Raw genomic sequence first — 27,764 nt, 5'->3', positions numbered from 1 at the left:
TATCTATCACGTATCGTACCCTATTATTTTCAAAATAAATATATCGACGTGTCAGATATGTATCGTATCCATGCATCATAGGTTAAGATGTTTATAAAAAGATATTTTATTAAACAATATAATTATAATAAGTATTAAATATGTTTTTGGTCCCTTAACTTTCAGTGAATTTTGGAATTAGTCAATTTCAAAACTTTGAACCAATTTGGTCTTTCATCTTTCAAAATACATGGATTTAGTCTTTTTAATCAAATTTTGTGAAGTTTATTTGACATTTTAAGCATGTTTCATAATAGTATTTGACTTAACATTAAAGCAAAAATGTGTCAAATAGTATAAACAACTCAAATACAATCTTGAAATGTGTACGAAACATCAAATAAATTTAACAAAATTTGATTAAAAGGACTAAATCCACATATTTCAAAAGATGAAAGACTAAATTGGTCTAAAGTTTCGAAATGAACTAATTCCAAAATTCACTGAAAGTTTAGGGATCAAAAACATATTTAACCCTTATAAAGATTTACTTTATGATAAATATAAAAATGTTCTCGGTAGAATCTTATATAGACCTATATATTTCTATCTGATTTGTGATCTAGAATTTGCATTTGCTTTTACAAATGGAGTTGTCACAAAACTCAACGGTTAAAATTATAAATAATAGAAAGTTTAGAAAATTTTGGATGTTGCAATGTGTGTATAAATATTTTTTTTAAAGTTAATTATTTTATAAGTTAACTATTGTATGAATTGAAAATTCAAATTCAAATGTTAAAAAGTTTATAACTTACACAAAAAATAAATTATACATAATTGGTTACTCATCTAATTAGTTAAGATTATGCTTGGATCATGAATTTTACGGAGTGATTTACATATTTTTTTAGAAAATTTAAAATAAATTATAATGAAATGTTTTTTTTATATATTTTAAAAGGAATAAGTTATAACTTTGTTAATATTTAACCAAAAAATCATAATTTAAAATTATTTGTATTCTGTCTCATTTTCATTTCTCTTATTTTGAGTTTTAAATTTTGAAATACAGTGAACATAATTTAATCCAATATCCGAGGAGCTTTTTTCACAAATGTTGAACCTGTTCAATTCAAACCAAGTTATAATAAGATCCACTTTCTAGTATTAAGAGAAAGATCAATAAGAAAAAATGCACCAGTGGTCTAGTGGTAGAATAGTACCCTGCCACGGTACAGACCCGGGTTCGATTCCCGGCTGGTGCAGTCTGTGGGTTTGCTATGATGAAACTGTGTCCACTGTGATGGTTAGAGCCTATCACTCTTCTCTGACCTTTCAGACGAACTGGGACACATCTGAGCTCTCTCTTTTTGTTTTTTTCTGTGATTATTCTTTTTATTTGATGCTAATAACGACCTAAGTTGGAATTATTAATTAATAATATGGTTTTAAGTAATCAAATATTATTTTCTCCTATATTCCTAACTTGAAGAGGTGGCACAGAAAAATTGAAAAAGAATTTAGTTTATTGTTGTTGATAAAGCCCCACAAAAATTAAAGAATGAGTTCCATCTTTATCAATTCTACATCTTACCAATTTAGAAAGCTTACATTTTATGCATGAGAAAGAAATACTATGCTTGATTACCAACACATTCAATTCAACCAATTTAGAAAGCTTACATTTTATGATGTTAGAGTATACACATCAATTATAACATGTCAAAGAATTCAATCCATTCTAAGTACATGTTTTAATATAACTCTGTTTATCATTTTCAGATTTATTCAACTATATTTTCTAAACAGTGTGTATCTTTGAGAGATGAAAATTAGAGTTCATGTAAGATTTTGATCACTGTCTTATAAATACCAATTGAAATCTCAAACTCATACCAATTGAAGTTCACGGTACACTACGGTGGCCGGTGATATTGTCAATTTAAACACGCGTATTAGATTCAATTAGGAAAAATCATTCGTTTCATTCAAACCCAATTTTGGAAAAAGTAAAAGCACAAATAAAATGAAATGAAGAAATGAAGAAAAACCTTGTTGCAAATTGTAGAAGAAAAACAACAGAAAAAAAAAAAATATTAGAGCAAAAGAAAGCAAAGATAACACCTACGATGATGAAAGATGAAAGAGGAAAAGAGAAAAGGAAAAGAGGAAAAAAAAATAATTCACGGCTAAAAAATATTTTTTATTATTATTGTATTCAAAATTTTTAATATTTAACCAAATCTAATTAAAAAGACTAAGTATTTCTATATTTAGACGTAAAAATTTTAAGGAGCAATAAATATCAATTTTTATCGAAAAGTTAAGCGACAAAAAATATAATTAACTTTATATTATATTATATTATATCATACTAGATGTTTTTGGTGGTCACAAAGTTCCGACTTTTAAACTAAGTGTATCTAAATATAAAAAACTCCTATATCCCGTATTTGTTTGATTGGTTTAATTATCACCTTTTATTTTGTTTGTTTCGATTGATATTTTTTAAAATGGTTCAATTTAGTTATTTTTTTTTAGATTGAGGTTAATAGCCGTGTCTATCCGTGTCACATATTATCTACTTTAATACTTATTTTAGATGAAGATGGAAACGTGACCAATACAACTAAAAATATTGTCTACAAAAACACTTTCGAAAGTTTTTAACAAAGACGAAACTATAGGTATGTCAGTCCTTATTTATTGGTCTTTTTCAAACTTATTTCATTATTCAATGATATATCTATTATCTGAAATTAACTATAATGATTATAAATGCATATCTTACTAATGATGTTGTTCTCTTATTCGAATTACACATTACCAAAAATGAACTTCAATTTCTTTACAAATGATGATATACAAAATTCATCATATGTTTTTAAAGAGTTATTTCTTTTACAATATATTTTGAATTTATTAAATACAATACATATAATTGTATAACAATCATCAATAATAACTTTTATTATTTTTATTATTAGTAACTTTATTTTTTAATAATATTTAAAACTTAGATTAATTTAAAACCAATAAAATTGTATTAAAATAAATCCTGTGGGATGCACAGGTAGAAAGATTAGTAGATATTAGCGTATATCCATATCCATTACCCATTGGGAAGGGAAAGAGATAAAAATATTATGTCCTTGGGTATGAGTATGAAGATAAATTTGTTTATTTGAAGATGAGTATGAGATAATGAACCTAATCCCTTCCACTCCAATGTCATCCCTAATAGTGATTTAGTGATGTTATAGTCTCGCATTGTGGAACTTGGGGATGGGGTTGGAGAAGATGGTAAAGTTATCCCATTTCAGGACTCTTATTCAATTTCTCAACAAAATCAGCAAATTGGTGTTAGACTTTGGAGTCAAGATTAGTAAAATACCAAATTGGTAAACATTTATAAGAGGTTATAGAAGAGAAATGAGGGGTTAAATAAAAGAAGACTTTAAAAATGAGTTATGGAATTAAATAGAATGTTGGGAAATAATAAAAGAAAGAGGGAAGCTTAGGGGTTAGTAAAAGAAAAATGAGAGATAATTCTTTAAATATGCTGACTTATTTGATTTTAGTGATTAGTTAGAACACTGTGTATAAATACATAACATATAAACCGAACCATTGAAAGCACCAGTTGAGAGAAGCTGTGACGAAACTGTGTTCACTGTAGTGGTTGGGTTTATCACACTCCTCACATCTTTTTCGAATGTAATTATTCTTTTTATTTGATGCTAATAGTCAATACCTAAGTTTTAATAATATGATTTCAAGTAATTAAACATTTAGTCCTCGTTTCTTGTATATTCGTAACTTGTGCAGAGGTGACACCACAAACACAACGGAATTGGAAAAAGAATGTGTTGTTATTCATAAACCCCACAAAAATCAAGGAATAATAAGTTGCATCTTTATCAATTATATACCTTACTTACTTATATGTCTATCTTATCCCTTTTCAGTTTTTTTCATTCTCTAAAATTGCAACTCCACACCTTCCGATCAATAATCTGTTTCGCAGCAAGGTTGCTCCTAAATTCTTCCTCTTCTTCGCATCGTATCTGCACAAATCTTCTCTCCAGGTAAGTTTCTCAATCCAAATCTTCAATTTGGTTAGATTTTAATCTTCTCACTTCTATTTTATATTGATGTGAATGATATTGATATCAAATTACTTTCCAAATCTTCAATTATTTTATATTAATCACCACCACCACCACGCTCTTCCCCCTTTTCTTCCCCTTGTTGTGACGTTCTATGTCTTCTGTTTATCCCTCTCATAACCAAAACGATGTTTCTTCTTGCTCCTTTCTTCTTCGAGCCATTGAGTGTGGAAATTCAGGATTTGGGAAATGGATTATTTTGTCTAATTGGAAGGTATTGAAGTCGAAGGGATGGTGATGGTGACTACATAATACAAATCTATGTCCATGGATCTGAATATAAATAATATTCGATTTTTTCATAATATATATAAATAATTATTTGGTTTGTTTAATATTCATAAAATTCATTCACGTAAAGATAACTTCTTCAAATAGTGTATTATTAGTTATCGTTAATAAAATAATATCGTATTTGAATATTTTTATTTTTTTTATATTTTTATTTGTTATGCAGACCTTTCCTTCAATAATTTCAAATGTTTAATTATGTAAACCTTTTGTTCAGTAGATAATATAAAAAACTAATCATTTTTAGTTCCTTAATCTTTGTTTTATTTGAAAAACTTTTATTTTTCTAAAACAATTTTTATTATTCTTATAACACTTTGACTACTTTGAGATATGAAAAGTTTTTCTTAGGTTTTGAAGATAATTTTCATATTCTTAATTATACATTTGTTTTTGGTTCGTGCAATTTTATTGAATGATGTATCAAATTGTTTTTAAAATGGTCATTCAATCATTTTTACTCATTTTTTAATATTTTTATCTTTTACTTACTCTTATCATGTAAAAAATTATTCTAATCAAATTTTATATAATTATTTTTATTTTCTAAATGATTTTATAACTGTAATTTTATCATTAAAATTGTATAAAAATATTTTATTTATTATAATATAATAAATTAATGTACTATGAATGTTGTTTATTGTCATCTAACAAATACGAAGTTCAGAAGACAACAAATTTGTGCTAAGTTTCAACTTTGATTGGTTTAATATTTGTTTTTTTTACGATTTCGTTAGTGTATTATAAATTTTTATTACGGAAGATTTAACTAGAATTTAAAGAAAAGGAATTAAAAAGACATTTAAAATATTTTTAAACTTTGGTTTTTTTATAGTTTTCAAAAGATATTTTCTAATTTTATCAATTTTGGTTCCAAAAAGATTTTATTTTGTATTTTCATTTTACAATATATATAATTATAATTTCTTTCTAAATAAATTATATTAAAAAAATAAGAATACATCTATTTAATATTAAATATATGATAATATCATGTTTTATTTGCTGTGATTTTTTATTTTTTAATAAAAATTAATTAATTAATATTGAAATGGAAAGAAAATGAATATAAACATGTCTACGAGTGTATAACCATATTCAATACCCATCGAAGGAGGGGATAAAATAAAAGTGTTATATGCCTTCAATATGAGTATGGAGATAAATTTGTTTCTTTGAAGACAAGTGCGGGATAATGAAATTCATCCCTTCCACCCGGTTCTCATTCCTAATAGTAGTTTAGTGGGTGTTTTAGCCTCGCATTACGAAACTTGGTGATGATGTTGGAGAAGATGGTAAAGTTACCCCAATTGAACATGGAAGTAGTATTGTGGAGGTAAAACATGAACCTTTTGGACATGTGAAATTGGGGAGAGGATGATAGCACATGTGGATTTGGAGTATTGTGGTGCCTTTCTGCACTTGCAGTAGGTGCTAACAGTGGGAATGGATGACGAGGGTAGGTGGTGGCTGTTGTTGGACTGATGGTAGGGATGAAGAGTGTTGAAAATATTACTTAATTTCTTTTTTATTTAAATTATTTTTTGGAAAATATTTCAATTTTAAATATATGTTTCAGTTTTAAAAATTAATTATTATTTTAGATTAAGAGTGGGATATTCTAAATATTGTATACTTGATATTTGTTATATTTTGTTCTATATATAGGATATATCAATAAAATACAATATGTTTTCCCGTATAACATATATCATCGAAGTGACGGTGGAGTTATGTCGACGGACAAGATGAGGAGGAAAAGAGGGTTTAACTTGATATATGATCGGGCTTAATGACGATTTATTAAAAAAACCACATTAATATTTTAAAATAAATTAGAAACTAAATTGAGGATAAAATAAATTAAGGAATCATGTTCGATTAAACCCTAAAATATTAATATTAAAATATTAATTAAGCAAAGGTTTTAATACTAGCCACCGGCATATTTTACATATGTACATGCATTCACACAAAAAAAATCTTTCCTTAGAGGCTTTAGACAATGAAATTAAGAAAGAAGGCTTAATAAAAAGTCCATGGACACATAAAAACTTAATATTCACTAATTTTTTACATAATTGTGCAATAAAAACAACATCTTTTCTTTTACCATTTTTTCTTTTTCACTTACTAATATATTTATATGTCTTAAGTAGGGATTGCTTCCTTTACTAAAATTTGCAGCAACATGAAAAATACGACTCAATTGATTGTTGCATTTTGAAACAATTTAATTACGAATAAAAATCTGTTTTGGACTTTTTTATTAGTTTACAATACTGTGAAAGAGATTAAGTACGAGAAAGAAAAAACTAAAAATTAGCACTTTTTATTGTGAGAACATTTCAAAATATTTAACTTCAAGTTTTATAAAATATAAAATTAGATATTATCTTCTCACTTAATATGTTTATTGTAGCATGAATGTATATAGTCTAAGTAAGACACCAAATACAAGAGTGTTTTGGAAAGTCAACAAATCATTTTAGTTTTAGGTGAGTTTAACCACAATTAATGCAAAGTAACAATTGAACCATGGTGAGCTTAGGTGATAAAGTATCGAGAAAATCCTACCCATTCACTTTACGTATAACCATTTAAAACAAAACCAACTTTGTGGAACTTGATGGATCCATTAAATTTGTATAACTTTATATACTTAGTGACATGGTAGTTTTGTGAAGTGGTAACGATGTAAGATTGTAAATGTGATTCATTTGAAGAGGGCAATTTGGATAATTTTAATCCAAGATTATGTCGTGAAGCCTCAACGTAATGTAGGAAATGATTTCGGTGGTGGAAGATTAAGGCATGATAAAATGATGATAAGATGGAAAGATGCGACAATAAAACAAAACAAAATGAAGGGGGAAAATGATAATGAGAGGATGATAACAATTGATGTAAAAGAATTATGGTAATCCTGAAGGTAAGAGAAAGGCTGTCAAATATGTGTTGATACATAAGTTTAGAAAGAGAGGTAGCATCGATAGATATTAAGGTAGGAGGAGGGGGAGGTGAAGCATTGGAAGGAAGTTTAGTATCATACAATAATGGAAGATGAGAAAATGAGAAGAAAGTAGTGATGTCAATATTTACAAATGGGTATGGGAAAATATTCATAAAAACAATGTTTTTTGAGATAGTGAGAGTGAGAATAGGGTTGACAAAGTGGGTTGGACTCGAGAGCCGATCCACCAACCCAACTTAATTTAGCTGGACCAAATCAAAATAAACATGAACCTTTTGACTAGTCAACTCATCACACGAGTCAAAATAAACATGTTATCCGTTTTGTCATTCCAAAGTGCGATGATGAAAAGAAAACACACGATATCCTTTTGTATTGGTTTGAAGCTAACAAAAAAGACAAAGGAATGATTTCTTTGAAGCTAAAAAAAATAACATTCAAGTTCAACAAAATAACACATTCCACAAAACAACAATAATTCCAATATCAACAATAAAATTGAGATCTCTCATAACTAGCTAACACTTAAAAAAAAAAAAACTCATTTAATCAACCAAAATCCTTACTAGAAAATGGAGTTTTAAAAATAATGAATAATTAAAATTTTAATTTATATTCTTAAACATAACTTAAAGTTTTAAGATTATATTTAAAATCACCCCACTTACCTGTGTATAAAATATACCTTTTTTTATTTAGTTTTAAATTGTGTTAATTATTTCATATTTTTCATATATAAATTTATGTTTAAAATTATTTTTACCCTATAATAAATTACCAGAAAAACAATTGGTCTTTAATCAAAACCTTCTAGAACTTTTTTGACTCTAAAAGTTTTCATTTAATTTTTTTCCCCAAAAATATTATCTATGTTGAAAATATAATATATGTTTTTGAGGCAAATAAAAATTAATGATTTATTAGGGAGAAAAATAATTTTAAAATTTAAATTAATTTACTTTCATTAATAGCATCAACATTATGTTATATTTAATTTCAAGTTAAATCCTTTTCATATCACATGAAAGAATATCATAAAATCATATATAAAAAAATATTTCTCTCAATACATTTTAAAGGCTGAGAATTCTAATTTCTTTTGGAAAATGAAGACAAGCAATTACAGTAATGAAATATGAAAATAATAAATACGTCATTATATACGTATTTTTATATATGTTTTACTTACTTTTGAAAGGTCAAAATGTACATAGTTTTTTATTGATTTTTTAGCATGTTTGTGCAAGTCTTTAGATATTAAGACATGCTTATTAATTTATATTTTGTCATAATTACTAAGTACATGTACAAATTATATATATATATATATATATATATATATATATATATATATATATATATATATATATATATATATATATATATATATATATATATATATATATATATATATATATATATATAGATATATATATAGATAGATAGATAAAAGACAAACAGTTCTATGTGCACATCGCTAAAATTAAGATATTCAATTTGCAAGTGTAATTGTATAATCTCTTACTACATTACATGAGATTATATTATTTGTAGTTAACTCAGAGTGATTATCTAATTCATGTTTAGGAACCGTGTCAACTCAAATGGAGGACTTTTTTCTTTCCATTGCAACAAAGATTGCAGAATATGCAGTGTTTCCAATTTTAGATCATGCTCAATACTTATGTTGTTTCAACAAGTTTGCTTTGAAACTTCCAATTGCCAAAGAACAATTGGAATTGACTCGAGATAGTGTGAAGGAGCGAATTAAAGAAGCCATCAATAAGACTGAAAAAGTTGAACCAAGTGTTGAGAAGTGGGTGAAAGATGTTGAGAAAGTCTTAGAAGAAGTGAAAATGCTGGAAGAAAGAATATCGAGTGTGAGCAAGAGCTATTTCAGAAGGCAATGTAAATATTCTCTTGTAAAAGAAATAGAAACAAAAACAACTGAAATGATTCAACTCGTTTGTAATAGCAAGTTTGAACCATTTTCGAAGATTACTGAACTTCCAGGCATGAAGTACTATTCTTCTGATGATTTCTTTATGTTCAACTCTACAGAAGCATCTTACAACAAGCTTCTTGAAGAATTAAAGAACAAAAGTGTTTTCATGATCGGATTAGTTGGATTAGGTGGTTCAGGTAAAACTACTTTGGCAAAAGAAGTGGGTAAAAAAGTTGAAGAGATGAGAATCTTTGAGAAGGTTGTCTTTGCAACAGTGTCTCAACCTCTAAATATCAGAAGCATCCAAGATCAGATTGTTGATCAATTGGGATTCAAGTTAATGGAAGAATCAGATATAGGTAGAGCCCAGAGACTATCAGAGAGATTAAGAAAAGGTACAACTCTTGTAATCTTGGATGATGTATGGGAAAAAATAAACTTCCAAGCTTTAGGTATTCCACTTGATGCAAGCAATAAGACTTGTTGCATATTCATAACTACTCGAACTAGAGAAGTATGCACTTTTATGCAATGCCAAAGTATAGTTGAACTTAATCTTCTGAGTGACGAGGAAGCTTGGACTTTGTTCAGAAATTATGCAAACATAACTGATGACTCCTCAGAAGGTTTGAAAGGTGTGGCAAGAAAAATTGTTAATGAATGTAAGGGATTGCCCATTGCAATTGTGACCGTGGGAAGCACGCTAAAAGACAAAACTATTGCTAATTTTGAGTTAGCATTGTCAAGGCTAGAAAATTCTAAGCCACTAGATGTTACAAAAGGCTTTACAAGTCCTTATGTTTGTCTTGAATTAAGTTACAATAATTTGACAAACCCATTGGCACAATCCTTATTATTGTTGTGTTCTATGTTTCCAGAGGATTGTGAAATAGATTTGGAAGATTTATTTCGATTTGGAAGGGGATTTGATAGAATTGGGAGATTTGGAACGATGGAGAATGCAAGGAGAGAGATGGATGAAGCTATTGACATGCTCAAGAATTGCTTTTTGTTAATGCATGTAAAAGAAAAGAAAAGGGTAAAGATGCATGATTTGGTTCGTGATGTAGCCTTGTGGATTGCGTCTAAAAGTGGTCAAGCAATTTTCACACGTACTGAAGTGGATCCAAAGGAGTTGGCAGATGATGAAGTCATGAAAGATATGAAAGCAATAGTCGTATGGGGTTTGAATAGTTACCATCTTCTCAATTATAAAATAAATTGTCAAATACTTGAAATTCTCTTGCTTTCTTTTAATGTGAGTGGTGGTGTAAAAGTATTAGATGGGTGTCTTCAAAGCTTGGAAAAGCTTAAAACCTTGGCAATCATAAATTTAGCCGAGTGGAATAAAGGTCCATTGCCTTTGCAAGAGTCATTGAAGTCATTAAAAAATATTCGAACACTATGCTTGAGGGGTCATGATTTAGGTGACATATCTTTTGTGGAACGACTGCAAGCACTTGAGATTCTTGACTTGCGTGGCTCTTATTTTGATGATTTGCCTGTTGGGATGGTAGAATTAATGAAGTTGAAGCTTTTGGATTTGTACAAATGTGTGATTAAGAAAAATAAAAATGTTGAAGCTTATGAAGTTGTAAAGAAATGTTTGCAGCTGGAGGAATTGTATTTGTGTTTGATCGAATATGAAAAGGCCTTTCCACATGATGTCCCTTTCTCCAGATTACAAAGGTATGTTATAATGAGCGGTTATTTTTTTTCTCATAAGCATCACTTTTGTCGTGGTGATCTTATGATTATGAAAAAATATGCACAATCTAGAAGTTTATTAATAGATGGGTTTGATGTTGGCGCTCAGAATTTTATATCATCACCAATCAAGGATCTCTTTATAAGAGCAGAGTACCTTAATTTGAGAAACCTTGAGGGAGATTATAAAAATATAATCCCATCCATGGATCCGCAAGGCATGAATGAGTTGATTGCTCTATCACTCAAATATTGTTCAAAGATAGAATGTCTGATTGATAGCACTATCAATAGCAACACCAGTTTTGGTTTGCTTCAAACTGAAGTTGTGTTCTCCACCCTTGTTTACTTAAGTTTGGTAGGCTTAGATAACCTTCGAGAGGTGTTTTGTGATCCCTCTTCACGATGTTCTCTGAAAAATTTACAAGAGCTCGAGATAGAAAGATGTTACAAATTGATCAGCGTATCCTTTCCTATGAGGTCAAAGCTATGCAATCTGAAGGTCCTTACAATATCAGAATGCCCAATGCTAACTTCTCTCTTCACGCCATCCGTTGTCCAAACTCTAGAGCTGTTAGAGGTTCTACAAATTGATGAATGCAATTCATTGAGACACATAATAGAAGAAGAGAATGATGTTCTTCCGAGCACTCAAAGTCATTTTTCTTTGACGCTCCAGAAATTAAGGACTCTTAAAATTTCTTCATGTCACAATTTGGAGTATATATTCTCTGTGTTTTTAGTGGAAGGGCTAGTAAGTTTGGAAAGAGTGAGGATTCAATGGAATGAAAAATTGAAGTATGTATTTGGCAGTGAAAAGGAGCATAATCTTGCAGGGTACCCAAGTTTCCAACACACTAATAGTGAAAGAAATTTGCCTAATTTGAAATCTATGGAGTTGAGGAGTTTACCAAATTTAATTGACATTTGGCCTGAATATTGTCGTGCACATCTCCCAAGTCTTAATGATTTATATTTCAAGGGATGTCCAAAATTATCTAATTCTTCCATACATAAGGTGATGACTGTTTCAGATATCCAGCAACACAAAACTCCAACGGTAATATATTAATTATTATTTCATTAAATTGATTAAAAATAGTAAGTTTTAAACATGAAGTAACATTTTTAATAGATGTGATTAGAAATCAGTATATTTTCTCAGGTAATGTTTAAATGCAGTAAGAATAACAATCGTATCGAGTAGTTTTCCTTCATCATTACTTTTATCCTGATAACTATCAAGATTATAATTTATATTCTTATTAAGTTTGAGTTGAAAAATATATTTATAAATTAATCAATATCATGTGAAATGGATAGTCTTTGATGTCGTGGAATAAACAAGTATTTATCTATTTAATTAATTATATTTTTATGATTTATATTCAGACCCATTGGGGAGCAGTCTTCTAACTCCTACGTTAATTATATCAAAACAATGAAAAACCAAAAACACATAGTAGGTGTTTGTTAAATAAACTTGGTTAAGTAGAATGATAAAGTGTAACGTATTAACAATGAATTGTGTTGTGTATACACAGGAGAATGATATACTATGGTTGATTAGCAACACATTGAAGCAATTGGAGGATGACCCATTGTCTAACCCCCAACTCAAAGTTTTCCTCAAATTTAGAAGCCTATGGTTGAGTGATCTTAGAATAAAAGGTATCTTCAAATTCCAAATGGGAGAAGAAGGGGGCACTACACAACCGCTTCCCCTAAACTTGGATATGACTTGGCTAAAATTGTTGAATCTAGCTGAGCTCAACTTCATATGGAAAGGCCCCACAGCTTTTCTAAGCTTCCAAAACCTTCGGTATATTACGGTGAAAGAATGTCCAAAATTGATAACCATCTTCTCCTCCACCGTTGTTACAAGTTTACCACAGCTAACATATCTGGATATAAGTACCTGTGATGAATTGGAACAAATATTTGATTTAGGTGATGGGCAACAACTCAAAACCCTATCTTCTACCCAACAACTCTGCTTCCCAACACTCTCTTCCATTACACTTGAACACTGCCATAAGTTGAAATACATTTTTTATAATCTCTCAGTTAGCCATTTTACCAGTGTGAAAAAACTGGTAATAAAAAATTGTTCTCAGTTACACAAGGCTTTTGGTTTTGAACACGAAGCTGATGATGATGGTTTGGAAGAGATGGGTAAGGATGGAAAACAACTACTATTACACAACTTGAAAGATATAACACTCTTGTTTTTGCCAAACTTCCAAGAGATTCACCACGGATTTAAGTTAAAAGAAGATGTTAAACAAATCATAGCCGAATGTCCCAAGTATTCTCCAAGTTTATATCTACATCCAGGTAAAATTCACATGCCATTTTCCTACACACAATTACAATGTCCTTGGATTATGATGTGGTTAAATGAAACATTATTTTATTAACAAGTTTTTGGTTAAACTTTGCTCCATCATGAAATCTTGTCACCAGGCACAAAGGGTGGTATTAATTAAATTTATTTTTTGTTTATCAGATATGTAAATAGATGCTACAATTAAGCACGAAAAAAACAAATTGGCTACATACAAGCTGGTCTTGATTTTAAAAAGGAAGTAATAGTTAGTTATATGGAAAATGTATCACTCAACTCATCTCCATGCGCTGCAATAAATTGGTCAGGTGACATTTTCTTTGCTGCTTACATCTGTGTAGTAAAACTATGCAAGTTTTTCATCATATTTTAAATTAATGCAAGATATTTTTTTAAACGAAGAAAACCACTTTATGGTCTTCATCCTTACTTTATATAATGTTCTATTTCCTTATTTTAAATTACTTTGAATCTTTTGAGCCCCTGTTCAAAACATTATAAGAACTTCACCTTCCCATCAAAAGAAGTGTAGAAAGAGGTTTAACAGTCTTGCACCAGATAAACATGAACATGCTCCTCAATTACTTCTCACCACTTTCAACTTTCACGCGTTTGTTTAAATAATATGATGACTTTTCTGTCATCTTGTTGTGCTTTTCAAATCTCTAAAACTGCAAATGTAATGAAATTCTTTATTTTCAGGTGACACTTGAGACCATGTGTTGATGCATTTTACAGTGTGATGTGTTGCCGATAAAGTTAAACGGGGTGCTAAATTCTCCACTACTCAGCCCTACTTTTCTAGCTATCTAAATAAATCAATTGATCTTTCATGTAACATGTGTGACTCGTGTGACGCTGTTTAGTTTAGACACGTAATTCTCCATCAAGTTATTAAACTTACTTTCATATTTTCTTTTCCTGTATATGTGACTCATGATTTTATAAATTTTAATGCAATATCATCAAAATGCTCTCAAACTCCTAGTTCAGGGGAGCCCACAAACTTGTCTTTATATGCTGAGATTTTTGTTTTATGGCTTTAGTTTACGACGCAATTTTTATAATCCAAGCACAAAAGCAGGAAATAAATACTTTGGTACAGAATATACACGTCAATTATAACATCTAGAAAAATTCATTGGGTTTTTTTACTCATACATAATCCATTCTAAGTACATGTTTTTAATATAACTTTGTTTCTTCTAGCTACCTCTGTTTTTATGCCATCTGTTAGTCCTTGCAATAACACCTGGTTTTTCTAATTCACAGTCTTTTTTCCTTGTGCTACCATACACACTGTCGTATCTCGGTATATATTTATCTGTGAGTGTTTATTCTCTTGTTTAATTTGATAGGAGATTGTTCCATTGAGCTTGTTGTTTGATAAATCACTGCACAAGTTCTCGTAGTAAGACAATAATATCACATGCAATCCATGTAATCGTATTTAGGATATTTTCTCCAACCACTTCACATGAGGAGAATATCCATAAGCAATAGAAGTTCTTACATGGTTGTCATATTGTCTGATAGCTTATTGGTAGGAATTGATTCATTCAACTGATTCAAACTGAGGTCACTGGAATATACACAAACAGAAATCAGTTGAAACACTTACCAACAGTATTGTACGGATTTTTAAACATGTGCATTGTCTAACTCATTATTTTGTTAGGTGCAGACACTTCTTTTGATAACAATCCAATAAATTCAATGAATAAACTAATTTGAAAGAAAATGAAATAACTAAACTAAACTTACTGGTAAGCAAGGTGTGGTATCCTGCTGAAATCAGGAATTGATCCTGTCAAGTTGCAGTTCCTAAGGCTTCTTATAAAGCCAAGAAAAAAACAGTAAGAACGTATGGACCATCAACCTTACACTCTGGTCATTTCTCTTCATAGAACTAAATATTTTGTTTGAGACAAGAAATTTTGTTAAGCATGATGGTGATGTACATGCAAACACAAAATCACAATGCACTTACAATTTCAACAATTTTGGCATGTTGGCATAAGATTCTGGTATGCTACTTCCTTCGAAGTTATTGTTATCGAGTTGACTGCAATAACAAGAAGATCCAAAAGTTACTTAAAATATTTATTTATTCAGAAGACGTATTTATTGATTCAAGTTCAGCTAACACTGTAGAAACAAAAACATTATAAAACAAAAGGGTCTAAAAGTACAATAACAGAAATTGGAACTTTCCAATATTATGATTTTAGAAATTTTCTTCTGAGGTTTTTAGTATCAACTTTAGAATTTCTCTTCTTGCAATTCTGATTTAAAATAATAGTTTGGAATCACTTCACAGTGAATGAAATAAATAAAACATTTTTGTCAGAAAGAATGAAAGTATCTAATGAGAGATTAAAAACCAGAGGAAGAGAAGCAAGATGTGCATGAACATACATAAAGAATATGCGCTCTATTCATCCAAAACAAATTGATAACTAAATGAACTCAAAGACATGAATGCAACCTTATTTAACACAATAATCAATCATACAGTATCGTTAAGCTTGGCATCTCAGAGAGCTCGGATGGGAGATTTCCTGTCAAGTTATTGATGTCAAGAAGACTGCATTCCAAAGATACATCTTGTTAACAAAGGTGAAAATGAAGGATGAAATAAAAGTCAGAAAAATATGTCAGTGACTTCAATCATGTCACCAATAACACTGACAGGTGAATAAGGCTTCCTAATTGGGAAAGCTGTGCTGGGATTTGTCCACTAAGTGAATTGTTGTTCATGTGGCTGCTCCATTGGGAAAAAAGAGAAGGCATTATTTTCTTTCATTTTCTTGCTAAGAAAGTAAAAGGTAGATAAATCAAAGAGTTCAAGTTGCAAGAGTGGTAGTTTTTTAAAACTGTAGTAATAATCATAAAGAATGTTACAAGTGTTTTTTGCTGTTCAGGTTTGCAAATGATAGTGGTATGGATCCTGTAATAATGTTCTCATCAATTTGCATTCTCTCCAGCGCTGGAAGATGGCCAAGCTCATCAGGCAGATCATTTGTTAGTTTATTTTCACTCAGGAGTCTGCAAAAATTTTATTTGATAAGAAAGAGAGCAGAAATATTGTAGCTCTGTGTCAAAATACCAGCCTTTTACTTATGCAACCAATTGAATTCAATTTCAGTCCTATAGAAACAGGTGTTTGACTTCAACTTCCTAAGAAACACTACTCTCATTTTATTCAAGATGTGTTTGATCATGCACTAATGTTTATTAACCATGGTCCTGCATGCTGGCCAAGATAGATGAGTAAACTTACAAGAGTTTCAAAGTTTTGATATTGCCAATCTCCTTCGGTATACTCCCAGTAATGTCATTCCACATAAAGTCCCTTTCAAAAATGAAAATTAAAACCAGTACTAGAGGAAGCAATTGCAAGCAGAATGGAAATATTCAAAAGAATCTATATATTTTACAAAAGTTGAAGCTAGAAATTGCAAAATTGAAGAGTTCATATGTGACAGGTTGCATTAGAAACATAATGCAGCTACTGCCTTACACTATTTCCAAATAAGACAAGTTGCCGATCTCTGGTGCCAAAGTTCCAGAAAGGTTCAAATTCAGTAGTTGCCTACAGACAAAAATAAAAGGTTCTCAAACAAATGTGTCGGTAGTAGCAAAAGCTGTTCCAAGTGATGTGTCAAAAGAAAATCAAGAAAATATAATCTGTATACTACTTGACACTTTACTATTGTGCAGAGCATTAAATTATTAGTATTGGTTCTGGAAGTAAAAGATAATTGATGAAAAGATAGAAAGGTGGTTAAACAGAAATTTTGCTTTGATTTCAAGATATATGAATTTGTCAAGATACAACGAATTGTGAACTTATAGCTAACAGCCATATTTTACTAAATCTGCAATTTTCTTCATTTCCCTTAACCATAACTTACACTTAACTTTGAGGAATTATTAAGTATGCTTAGCTCAATATAACTTGAAAAAGAAATTAATAATTATTTTCATTTATTCAAATATAAAATCAAACTAATACAAAAATTATTAATAGATATTTTTAATTTGTATTTGTTTTATTTTATTTTTACATTTTAATTAAAATATTTATTAAGTTAGATTTTATGTTATCAAGGCAAAGACAATTAGTCAATCAACATTAAGTAAATAGTGAACATCTAAAAACTGAGAATTGAATTAAAAAATGAATAAAAATTAAAACCAAAATTACTGGAAAAAAAATCGAAATTACAAAGACCAAAATTTTGATTAAACATAGAAGTTAAAATTTAAGTTGAGCATATAGACGAAAAGTCTTCTCATTCCTAAAGTTAAGGTGAATGATAAAGTTTAAAGTGCAATAAGCTGAAATACGTTTTTTATAATCTCTCGGCTAGCCATTTTACCAGTGTGGAAGAATTGGAAATAGAAAATTGCTCTCAGTTACACAAAGCTTTTGGTTTCGAACATGAACCTGAAGATGGTGGTTTACAAGAGATGGATAAGGATGGAAAACAAGTTCTATTACAGAACTTGAAAGAAATAAGACTCACAAATTTGCCACACTTCGAAGAGATTCATCACGGATTTATGTTAAAAGAAGATGTTGAACAATATACAAGGGAATGTCCTAAACACAATTACAATGTCCTTGGATTATGATGTTGTTAAATGATGAAATGTTATTTTATTATGTTTTTGGTTAAACTTTGCTCCATCATGAAATCCTATCACTAGGCACTAAGGGTGGTATTAATTAACATAATAATAAACATATTTAATAAAAATAATCTGATTTTATCTGCTCTTTATTTTATTGTAAGAATTTTGATCAATCCTAGTGAGAGTTCCTTTTAGCCACAACAGATGGATGAGATAGTTCGAGTCCTGTTTCAACTTCCACTCGTTTTTTTTTTTTTAAATAATATGATGACTTTTCTGTCATCTTGCTGTGCTTTTCAAATCTCTAAAACTGCAAATGTAATGAAATTCTTTATTTTCAGGTGACAATTGAGACACAATTCTTTACATTTCTGAACTTAAAACTAAAAATTACCTGTTCACCCTTTTCATCACAGTATCCAATAAGAGACACAAGGTTGCGGTGATGTAGCCTTGACAGCAATTCTATTTCTGTAAGAAACTCCTTCTCACCTTGCAGGGAACCCTCTTGTGCACGCTTTATGGCAACAACTTGTCCAATTCGAGCAGAGTCACTAAAATTGTTCGTAGCGCCTGCCATTTCTTCGTAATTAAATGATCTTATACCTTCAATTTTTATTGAGATCCTAGTTGCTGTGGAACAAATAGAAGAAGTCTATGTTTAACATGTATCTTGATCACCTCATTCTTGACTTGTTAACAACAAAGTAGAAATGGTTTGCATTTGTAAATTCATAGTAAGATCTAGACTTCTAATTGTGACAGAGCAAAGCACCGGAGACAAGTCAAAGAGAAGAAATAATCATAGGTAAAGGCAAAGTCATGCTTGTTCGCAGGTGCTTCACAGATGATTATATGATCAGTATAATGACTCTAAAGTCTCTCAAAGAAATTTGGTGAGAATACTTGAAATTTGAATATGAAGGGAACGAGAAGATTCGAGGCATGAAAGTTTTGAACTTGATAAGGAAGTTCAAGATGCAAACGATGAAAGAGTCAAAGACAATTAAAGAATACTCAAACAAATGGTTGGGTATTGCCAACAAAATAAAATTGCTGAGAAAAGAGTTTCCAGATTCCAAACTCGTTGAGAAAAGTCTGGTGACGGTGCCAAAAAGATATGAGAAATCTATTACTTCCTTAGAAAACACAAAAGATTTGTCTACAATTACCTTGATATATGCATTGCAAGACAATGAAGATTGATGAGAGAAGATCATGAAACGGTTGGGGGTAATTTAAATTACACATAAGAGAATGCTCTCATAGTCAAGAGCAACAAAAGAAGCAAATACAACAACACACAGGGTTTTTTTCCCTCCTGTCCTTGTTGCAAGAAAAAAGGTCAGCAACCCAACTGGTGTTGGTGGAGGCCAGATGTCAAATGTCACAAATGCAGTCAATTGGGACATGTGGAAAAGGTATGCAAATCTTAAGATTCTGAAGAAGATGTTAAGATTGTGGAGGATAAATCAGAGGAAGAACTACTCCTTACAACATCATATGTCACAACCAACAAATCTACAAAGGATTGGATTATAGATAGTGGTTGTACAAACCACATGACTCATGATAGAGAACTTCAAAGAGCTCAACAAATCAAATATTTCCAAGATAAGAATTGGGAAGGAAGAACAACTTTATGTGAAAGGTACAGGAACAATTTCAATTAAAACTCATTGGTATCAAATTAATTTTTGATATATGTTCTTAAGATTACTCAGAATATATTAAGTGTTGCTCAAATGTTAGAGAAAGGTTATAAGGTCTCCTTTGAAAATAAAGTATGTTTGATTAAAGATGCTAACAACCTCGAAGTATTCAAAGTCCATATGAAAGACAAAAGATTTGCGTTGAATTTGATGAATGAGGAATTTGCTATAAATAAAGAGAGTATTCTAATATTCATAAAAGGTTCGATGTCACTACCACAATTCACAAAAAAGAAGATGTTGATAGAAGAAAAAAAATACAAAGAAGAATATCAATTTGGAGAAAGATGTGATGCCATAGAAGAAAGAAAAAAGCAATAATAACAAGAACAAACAGAAGAGAAAATCAAATATCAACAAATGGAGAAGAATCAAATATGAAGATATAAAATTTAAATAAACATATATTAAGCAAGTAGGAAGGTTGAGAATATTATTTAATATCTTTTTTATTTAAATTAATTTTGAGGAAATATTTCAGTTTTAGAAATATGTTTCAATTTTAAAAATTAGTTATTATTTAATATTAGGAATGAGATATTGTAAATATTTTATAGTTGATATTCTATTACATTCTACTCTATATATAAGATATATCAATAAAATACAAAAATATATTCCATCCTATAACATATTCTATATATCTTTCGTGTGTGTGTATATATATATATATATATATATATATATATCGTTTCTAAATGTCCTAAAAATCCAAACTCTTGTCTTATTTGTGATTAAATTTGGGTTCCTCAACTCGGGACCACGAATCCACGATCAATGATGTCTTTAATTGCTTTGATTCAGTAATGTACCATTTTTTATAAAGAGAAAGTAGATTATAATGGAACTCATGTAAAAAAAAATAGTTTAACTTTGGGATAAATTTCTTCGTAAATATTTTCTTAAATTAAAAGAAAATTAAACTTTTCTTATACTAAGATAAACGTACAAGATCGGAATCAAATCAATTCAATTTTTCAACCAATTATCTGAAATATCACTAACACAATCTAACTCCAACAGTTAGGAAGAAACTTCTTTGCATATGTTGATCCTGTTCATATTATATAACCTTCTGAACAAAATCCTACCGCAAAGAACCAAGTACAGACCTATTTTTAAAACGAAAAAATAGACATTTTAAACAAAATCCTAATTAAGATTTTAAACAAAATCGAGAATAAATAGGAGAGTTTAATGCAATTAAATTAACGTTACAAATCCTTTTTCAGTATTGAGAATGCGTTTCTGTAATCAAACATTTTGTTCTCATTTATTGCATATTCCTAACTTGGGCAGAGGCGAAAGCACAAACATGGAAAAAGAATTTGTTATTCATAAACCTCGCATAAGTTAAGGAATGAGTAGCATCTTTATCAATTCTATACCTTACTTATAAACTCAGGAACTTCATACTTCTTTTTTGCTTATATGTCATCTTTTCCCTTCTCAATTTTTTTTCATTCTTTAAAATTACACCACCACACCTTCCAATCAATATTGTGTTTCGCAGCGAAGTTGCTCCTAAATTCTTCTTCTTCTTCACATTTATCTGCACAAATCTTCAGGTAAGTTTCTCAGTTCACATCTTCAATAGATTACAATCATAAAGTTGCTTATAAAATATATTATATATTATCTTTCCTGATATTTCTTTAAACTAAATTATGTTAAATTTTTTTGATGTGTCGAACAATTTTCATATTAATATTGAAGTTTTTTGTACTGTTTGATACATTCTTGGTTCAATATCTATTGAAAAATGCGATCGACACCTCAAAAGAAGTTGAGTTAACGTAATTGAGTTTAAAGAATTATATTCATTCATTTTTAAAGATTAGGGACCAAAATGTATTGAAGTTTCAGACAGGAACGAATTCCAATTTTGGATCAAAGTTCAGGGACTAAAACATACTTAACCCAATTTTATAATAGTAGATAAAATTACTAGTTTAAAATAAGATTTACAATATCAAGTTTTAAAAGAGTTATCCAACTATATGACCTATTGGCAAGTGCACCAAGTTAGTTGTAGTACAACCGATTGAGAATTATCGTATCCATAGGAATTTAACAAGTATATTGGTAGTTAGTTTTTGGGTTTTTTGATTTCGATAAAAAATACATATAAATATATATAGATTAAATGGAGTGAAGACAATGATTGGGTTTCATATCTTCTTCTTCTACGCCACTACTACAAATCTTGTTTATTCAATATGCAAATCATTCAATATCTTGGAAGTACTCTATGGTAGATCTATACCTATTGCTGCAATCTAGAACTTAAGGACTTCAGACCCAAACCCAGTACAATTCCTCCATTCCTAGTTGAACATGTGGGAGCCTCTACCAAAAGTGTGATGGTTTGATTGGACCATAGTTTAAGACCAATCTTCCAACTCAATCCAAATTATTGAAATAAGATAAGTGATCAAGTCATCCAAGCAATAAAACATAAATCAAACCACAAAAATTTGAATAAAAACATAAATAAATACCTAAGAAGTAGAAGTACAAATAATTAGAATTGATTATATCTAACCTCAACACGAGAGAGTTTAGCTACTCATAGAATGATGCAACACAATTCCAACTGCATCTACACATAGGATTTACACTAAGAGTATCTCTCTCCTGCCTCATAGACTTATTCCTAATCTACTATTACATATTTGATCATCTACTCAACACCTAAAATGAAAACATGAGATCTTTATTTATAGAAATTTTTGGGTGGTGCTCAGTTAAACATTTAGCGCTCAGGAACATAGGTTTCCTTCTATGAAGGGTTTTCTTCTATGGAGGATTCCTAATTTACCTTCCAAGAATCACTCTACTAATAGAAAAATAAGATTAACACAAGAATATAAGGTGAAACTCCAAAAGTGGAGAAAAACCACGACAATTGTCTAATAACAAGAGAATAACACTATATGAAAATTTGTACAACACATAAATAACTATCTGATACCCTTTAATCCCAAGTACACCCACACCCTTTAAGGAAAGAATTTGACCCAAACCATACAACACTCTTATACAAGAGTATAAAAGAAAATTCAAATACAAGCTTAGAAGTGTTTTTGATTTAGGGTGACTAAAACCATAAACTTAGAATTCATTATATAACCACTAACACTCACTTTATAACTTATCCTAGGCAAAATATAACTTTACAATATGTATTATTTTCATCCACCCAATAGAAATTTATCAAATACTTGAGTCAGTGGCTAAAATAGGAACAATTTGGTGATAAGAGTCCAAAAACATATATTCTTGATATGATAAATTACAGATAGCAGAAGATGAATTCACAAAGTTAATAATGCTCCTTTTAGTGTCAATATTGATGAGTCATATAGTTGTTACCCAACAATTTTCACTCTTATCACATGATGTAAGAAAATATATTTAATAATATTGCACAGGATCCATGAGAAAAATGTGGGATTTCACATTGCTATATTTCTCATCAAACTTCGCAAGAATTGCATGACTTGGTTTTTGAGTTTATGATGCGAAACCTTACTCACAAGGAAACTAGAAATAAAAAATGCTAGAGAAAAGTTTAGAGTAAATGTGAACTCCAAAACAAAATTTGATCAAATATACAAGATCTTAATAGGTAAAGAAAATATGCAAATTTGAAAACTCATAAAATATAGAGAAAATTTAGAAAAAAAAGAGATTAAAGAGAGAGTGAGTTTTATCAACGAATATATAGTTAAAATTTTAATTTATATTCTTAAACATAACTTGAAATTTTAACATTATTATTTTAAAATATCCCTTCCACACTAAAAAACCAGGTAAGGCTTACCATTAATATATAAAATGTACTAAGTTTTTTAAATTTTCATTTAGTTTTAAACTATAACAGTTATATCATATTTAAATTTATGTTTAAATTTTTTTATCCTATAATACATTACTAGAAAAACATTTGGTCTTTAATTAAAACATTTTAGAACATTTTTGTTTCTAAAACTTTTCATTTAAATTTTGTTCCTGAAAAGTATTATCTAAATCATTACTGATGAAAATACTATATGTATTTTTCGAGACAAATGAAAATTCAAGATTTATTAGGGAAAAACACTTAAGTTTAAATTTGCTTTAATTATTAGCATCACCATTCTATTATTTTTAATTTCAAATTAACTTCTTTTTTGTGATAACTAGTGAAAATCTTCAATTATTATACTATTGTCTTCGTATTTAAGTCGTATCACATGAAAAAATATAACCGAATTATTTTTATTGATATATTTAAATAATTATAAATAAAAATTATTTGTCACATAACATTTGAAAGGTTAGAATTCAAGTTTCTTTTGAAAAATAAAGACAAGTAACTATAATAAAGAAATATGAAAATAATAAATGTGTCTTAAAAATGTATATAACTTTTCTTACGACGCTTAACTTTTCTCAAAGGTCAGTAGTTTCAATTATTTCTTATGATGTTTGTGCAACCTAGTCTTTGGACATTAATATATATATATATATATATATATATATATATATGATTATTAATTTATATTTTACATAATACTAGTTTTTATTTAAATAAAAATAAGGTATTCAATTTGCAACCACTGCTTTTACTTTTTGTTAGTCATATAACATATATAAAAGGTATGTACGACACGTATTTTTATTTATTGTTTTCTTTTAACTGCATAGTGTATGGCTAGAATATATGAGATGATAATATTTTATAATTAACTGAAGAGTGATGAACTCATTCATGTTCAGGGAACTATATTAATTCAAAATGGAGGATTTTTTTCTTTCAATCGCATCAAAGATTGCAGAATATGCAGTGCATCCCATTATACATCATGCTCAATACTTATGTTGTTTCAAAAACTTTGCTTCGAGTCTTCCAAATGCCAAAGAACAATTGGAATTGACTCGAGACAGAGTAAAGGATCGAATTAGAGAAGCCATAAATAAAGTTGAAAAAGTTGAGCCAGCCGTTGAGAAGTGGCTGAAAGATACTGAAAAAGTATTAGAAGAAGTGCAAATGCTAGAAGAAAAAATATTGAGCGTGAACACAAGCTATTTCAGAAGGAAATGTCAATATTCTCTTGCAAAAGAAATAGAAAGAAAAACAATTGAAATGATTGAGCTTGATCGTAATAGCAAGTTTGAACCATTTTCGAGGATTACCGAACTTCCAAGCATGAAGTACTATTCTTCTGATAATTTCTTTATGTTCAACTCTACAGAAGAATCTTACAACAAGCTTCTTGAAGAATTAAAGAACAAAAGTGTTTTCATGATCGGATTAGTTGGATTAGGTGGTTCAGGTAAAACTACTTTGGCAAAAGAAGTGGGTAAAAAAGCTGAAGAGATGAAAATCTTTGAGAAGGTTGTCTTTGCAACAGTGTCTCAACCTATAAATATCAGAAGCATCCAAGATCAAATTGCTGATCAATTGGACTTCAAGTTAAAGGAAGAATCAGATATAGGTAGAGCACAAAGACTGTCAGAGAGGTTAAGAAAAGGTTCAACTTTTCTAATCTTGGATGATGTATGGGAAAAACTAAACTTTGAAGCTTTAGGTATTCCACTTAATGAAATTAGTAAAGCTTGTTGCATACTCCTAACAACTCGAAGTAGAGAAGTATGCACTTTTATGCAATGCCAAAGTATAATTGAACTTAATCTTTTGAGTGACGAGGAAGCTTGGACTTTGTTCAGACATTATGCAAACATAAGTGATGACTCCTCAGAAGGTTTGAAAGGTGTGGCAAGAAAAATTGTTAATGAATGTAAGGGATTGCCCATTGCAATTGTGACCGTGGGAAGCACGCTAAAGGAGAAAACTATTGCAAATTTTGAGTTAGCATTGTCAAGGCTAGAAAATTCTAAGCCATTAGATGTTCCAAAAGGCTTTACAAGTCCTTATGTTTGTCTTGAATTAAGTTACAATAATTTGACAAACCCATTAGCTCAATCCTTATTATTGTTGTGTTCTATGTTTCCAGAGGATTGCGAAATAGATTTGGAAGATTTATTTCGATTTGGAAGGGGATTTGATAGAATTGGGAGATTTGGAACGATGGAGAATGCAAGGAGAGAGATGGATGAAGCTATTGACATGCTGAAGAATTGCTTTTTGTTAATGCATGTAAAAGAAAAACAAAGGGTAAAAATGCATGATTTGGTTCGTGATGTAGCCTTGTGGATTGCTCGTAAAAGTTGTAAAGCAATTTTCACATATGTTTTTTGCCATATGCTAGTCCTACTTGCATCAACACCTCTTAATTTTTCTAATTCAGTGTTTTTTGTCTGCATATTTTTAAGTTATTCAAATAAAATAATTGTCTTTAAAGTGACTAATGCTAAGTCAGTGGCCCCACTAGTCTCATGTCCCTGCGTATGGATAATATGAAAACATTGATACCATATAATTACTTTGTGGTATATATAAGTGTTTGATTTTTCCCTCTTCGAATAGGTTTTGAGTGTGATTCTCCAAATATTTATCAATTCATATCATCATAGCTACTTAGCAATTCTATGTAAGAACCACAGAAGTCAAGAACTTGAAAAGACACGTGATTAGTACTTCAAAAATACCTTCAATGCAACATCATAAACCAATCAGTCACTGTTATAAAATTGATTAATTACAACACTTCCCATGAAAACACTTAACTATTAGAAATTGGAATTCCTGCTTGATTATCTATAAATTCTTCAATATCAAGTTGTATTTTCTAGAGAAGTTTAACAAGAACGTAATTATCTATAAACACTACCAGTATTTCAGCCATTACAAAACGTAAAAATGATAAACTGATGTGTGTAGAACATGAATGTATAACTTACAAACCAGTTCACTATCAATTAACCTTAAAATAGGTAGTATAGAAAAACATCAACAAATAAGACTGTGATGTACAATACATATGTGGTGGTTTCATTGTTGAAGATAGGTGATATATTTTTGAAGTTTTATCTAGGCCTAATGGTGGGTATCTTTCCACTGATAAGGTCACTACCAGACACATCTTCTGAAACAAAAGGAGTCCTTCTAGTAGATGATGAAGGTTGTGAACTGGATATTATTCTTCCATAACCACTTGTCCCATGTTCTGCTTCCACAGCGTTGGTCTCAGGTAACATTGAACACATGTTTTCTAGCTCTCTAGCCACTTCTGCCATTTTAGGTCGCTCGTCTGGTGCGTCTTTGCAACACTTTAAGGCCAACGTCAAAAACTTCTCCATGTATTCTGAAGGATAAGCTGCCCACCAATACTATTTCTCTCAATAATTATCTCTTCAAACATGGGAAGTCGGCTGGACCAAAACCTTTGATTAATCTTTGACCAAAAATAAAGCAGACATATACCTTTTGTTTCATTTAGAATGTGTCTGAAAAATATAGAAATATAATGTTGAAGGGAAAGCAAACCATACCTCTCTAATAATGTTTTCTCCACGAAAGATTGGTGGCCTCCCAGTCACAAGTTCTAGAAATACAACATTCTCTGAAATCTATAGAGAACCTTCTTCCCAATAAAATTTGTTAATATAGAGCTGATTAATATCTATTTTAAGACCGCTTGACAGCATTCTCTAAAATCTATCCATGTACGTGCGAAAATCAGAAAATCCTGGAATTTTTAATCGATAATTAACAATCAACGGGACAACGCAGAAACAGTCCACATTGTATTCATAGGAAGGAGGGCATCCTTTGACGGGACAGCTAACACTGAAGTTACCATTGATGCTACTGTCACTTTTGGATCCACACACCTGAACTAAGGTGTTATTATTTGGGCACATAGGATTTCCCTCAAGCCTGAAAAACATTTACCTTCAAAGTACAGTTATTGAATCGCAATTCAAATTTTTTGAATTGCCAAAATTCAAATTTGAATTTCGAATCATGTGAACCTAGCAACAAGTGTACCAATAATAATGCGATGCGTAAACCATAAAAGAAGGAATTTGTGTCAAATGCAAT

General features: G+C 29.9%; 2 protein-coding genes, 2 non-coding genes and 1 pseudogene across 6 annotated transcripts; 4 read left to right on the top strand and 1 right to left on the bottom strand.

Annotated features, from left to right (window-relative positions):
* The window catches only part of LOC114195098 (putative LRR receptor-like serine/threonine-protein kinase At1g06840), a 32,153-nt pseudogene extending 13,514 nt beyond the window's left edge, over window positions 1-18,639 (bottom strand).
* TRNAG-GCC (transfer RNA glycine (anticodon GCC)) lies at window positions 1,177-1,247 on the top strand. Its single transcript has one exon. It is a non-coding gene; the product is annotated as a tRNA-Gly (tRNA).
* On the top strand, window positions 1,258-1,345 carry LOC146884438 (small nucleolar RNA snoR114). Its single transcript, XR_014984295.1, has one exon. It is a non-coding gene; the product is annotated as a small nucleolar RNA snoR114 (small nucleolar RNA).
* Window positions 3,821-14,424, top strand: LOC114194153 (disease resistance protein At4g27190-like). Of its 3 annotated transcripts, none has more exons than XR_014984291.1 (5): window positions 3,822-4,070; window positions 9,007-12,131; window positions 12,616-13,408; window positions 13,581-13,721; window positions 14,121-14,424. XR_014984291.1 is itself a non-coding variant. In XM_085666034.1 (4 exons), exons 2-4 carry the CDS (start codon window positions 9,024-9,026, stop codon window positions 14,129-14,131), a joined length of 3,912 nt encoding a protein of 1,303 aa, XP_085522160.1. In that variant the 5' UTR covers window positions 3,821-4,070; window positions 9,007-9,023; the 3' UTR covers window positions 14,132-14,424. The 3 variants fall into 3 exon arrangements, 1 of the variants encoding a protein (XP_085522160.1); XR_014984290.1 differs by having other exon boundaries at window positions 13,581-13,726; XM_085666034.1 differs by lacking the exon at window positions 13,581-13,721 and having other exon boundaries at window positions 3,821-4,070.
* A 2,581-nt stretch (window positions 18,640-21,220) lies between the features above and the next one.
* Window positions 21,221-26,180, top strand: LOC146884437 (disease resistance protein RPS5-like). The gene is made up of 2 exons (XM_085665985.1): window positions 21,221-21,339; window positions 24,536-26,180. Exon 2 carries the CDS (start codon window positions 24,555-24,557, stop codon window positions 26,178-26,180), a length of 1,626 nt encoding a protein of 541 aa, XP_085522111.1. The 5' UTR covers window positions 21,221-21,339; window positions 24,536-24,554.
* The last annotated feature ends 1,584 nt before the right edge of the window (window positions 26,181-27,764 follow it).

The sequence above is a fragment of the Vigna unguiculata genome, chromosome 8, assembly GCF_037176805.1.
Source record: "Vigna unguiculata cultivar grain cowpea cultivar isolate G323 ecotype 2 chromosome 8, ASM3717680v1, whole genome shotgun sequence".
NCBI lineage: Eukaryota > Viridiplantae > Streptophyta > Magnoliopsida > Fabales > Fabaceae > Vigna > Vigna unguiculata.
Note: the sequence above shows the minus strand (reverse complement) of the source record. Positions and strands in the feature narration are given on the sequence as shown.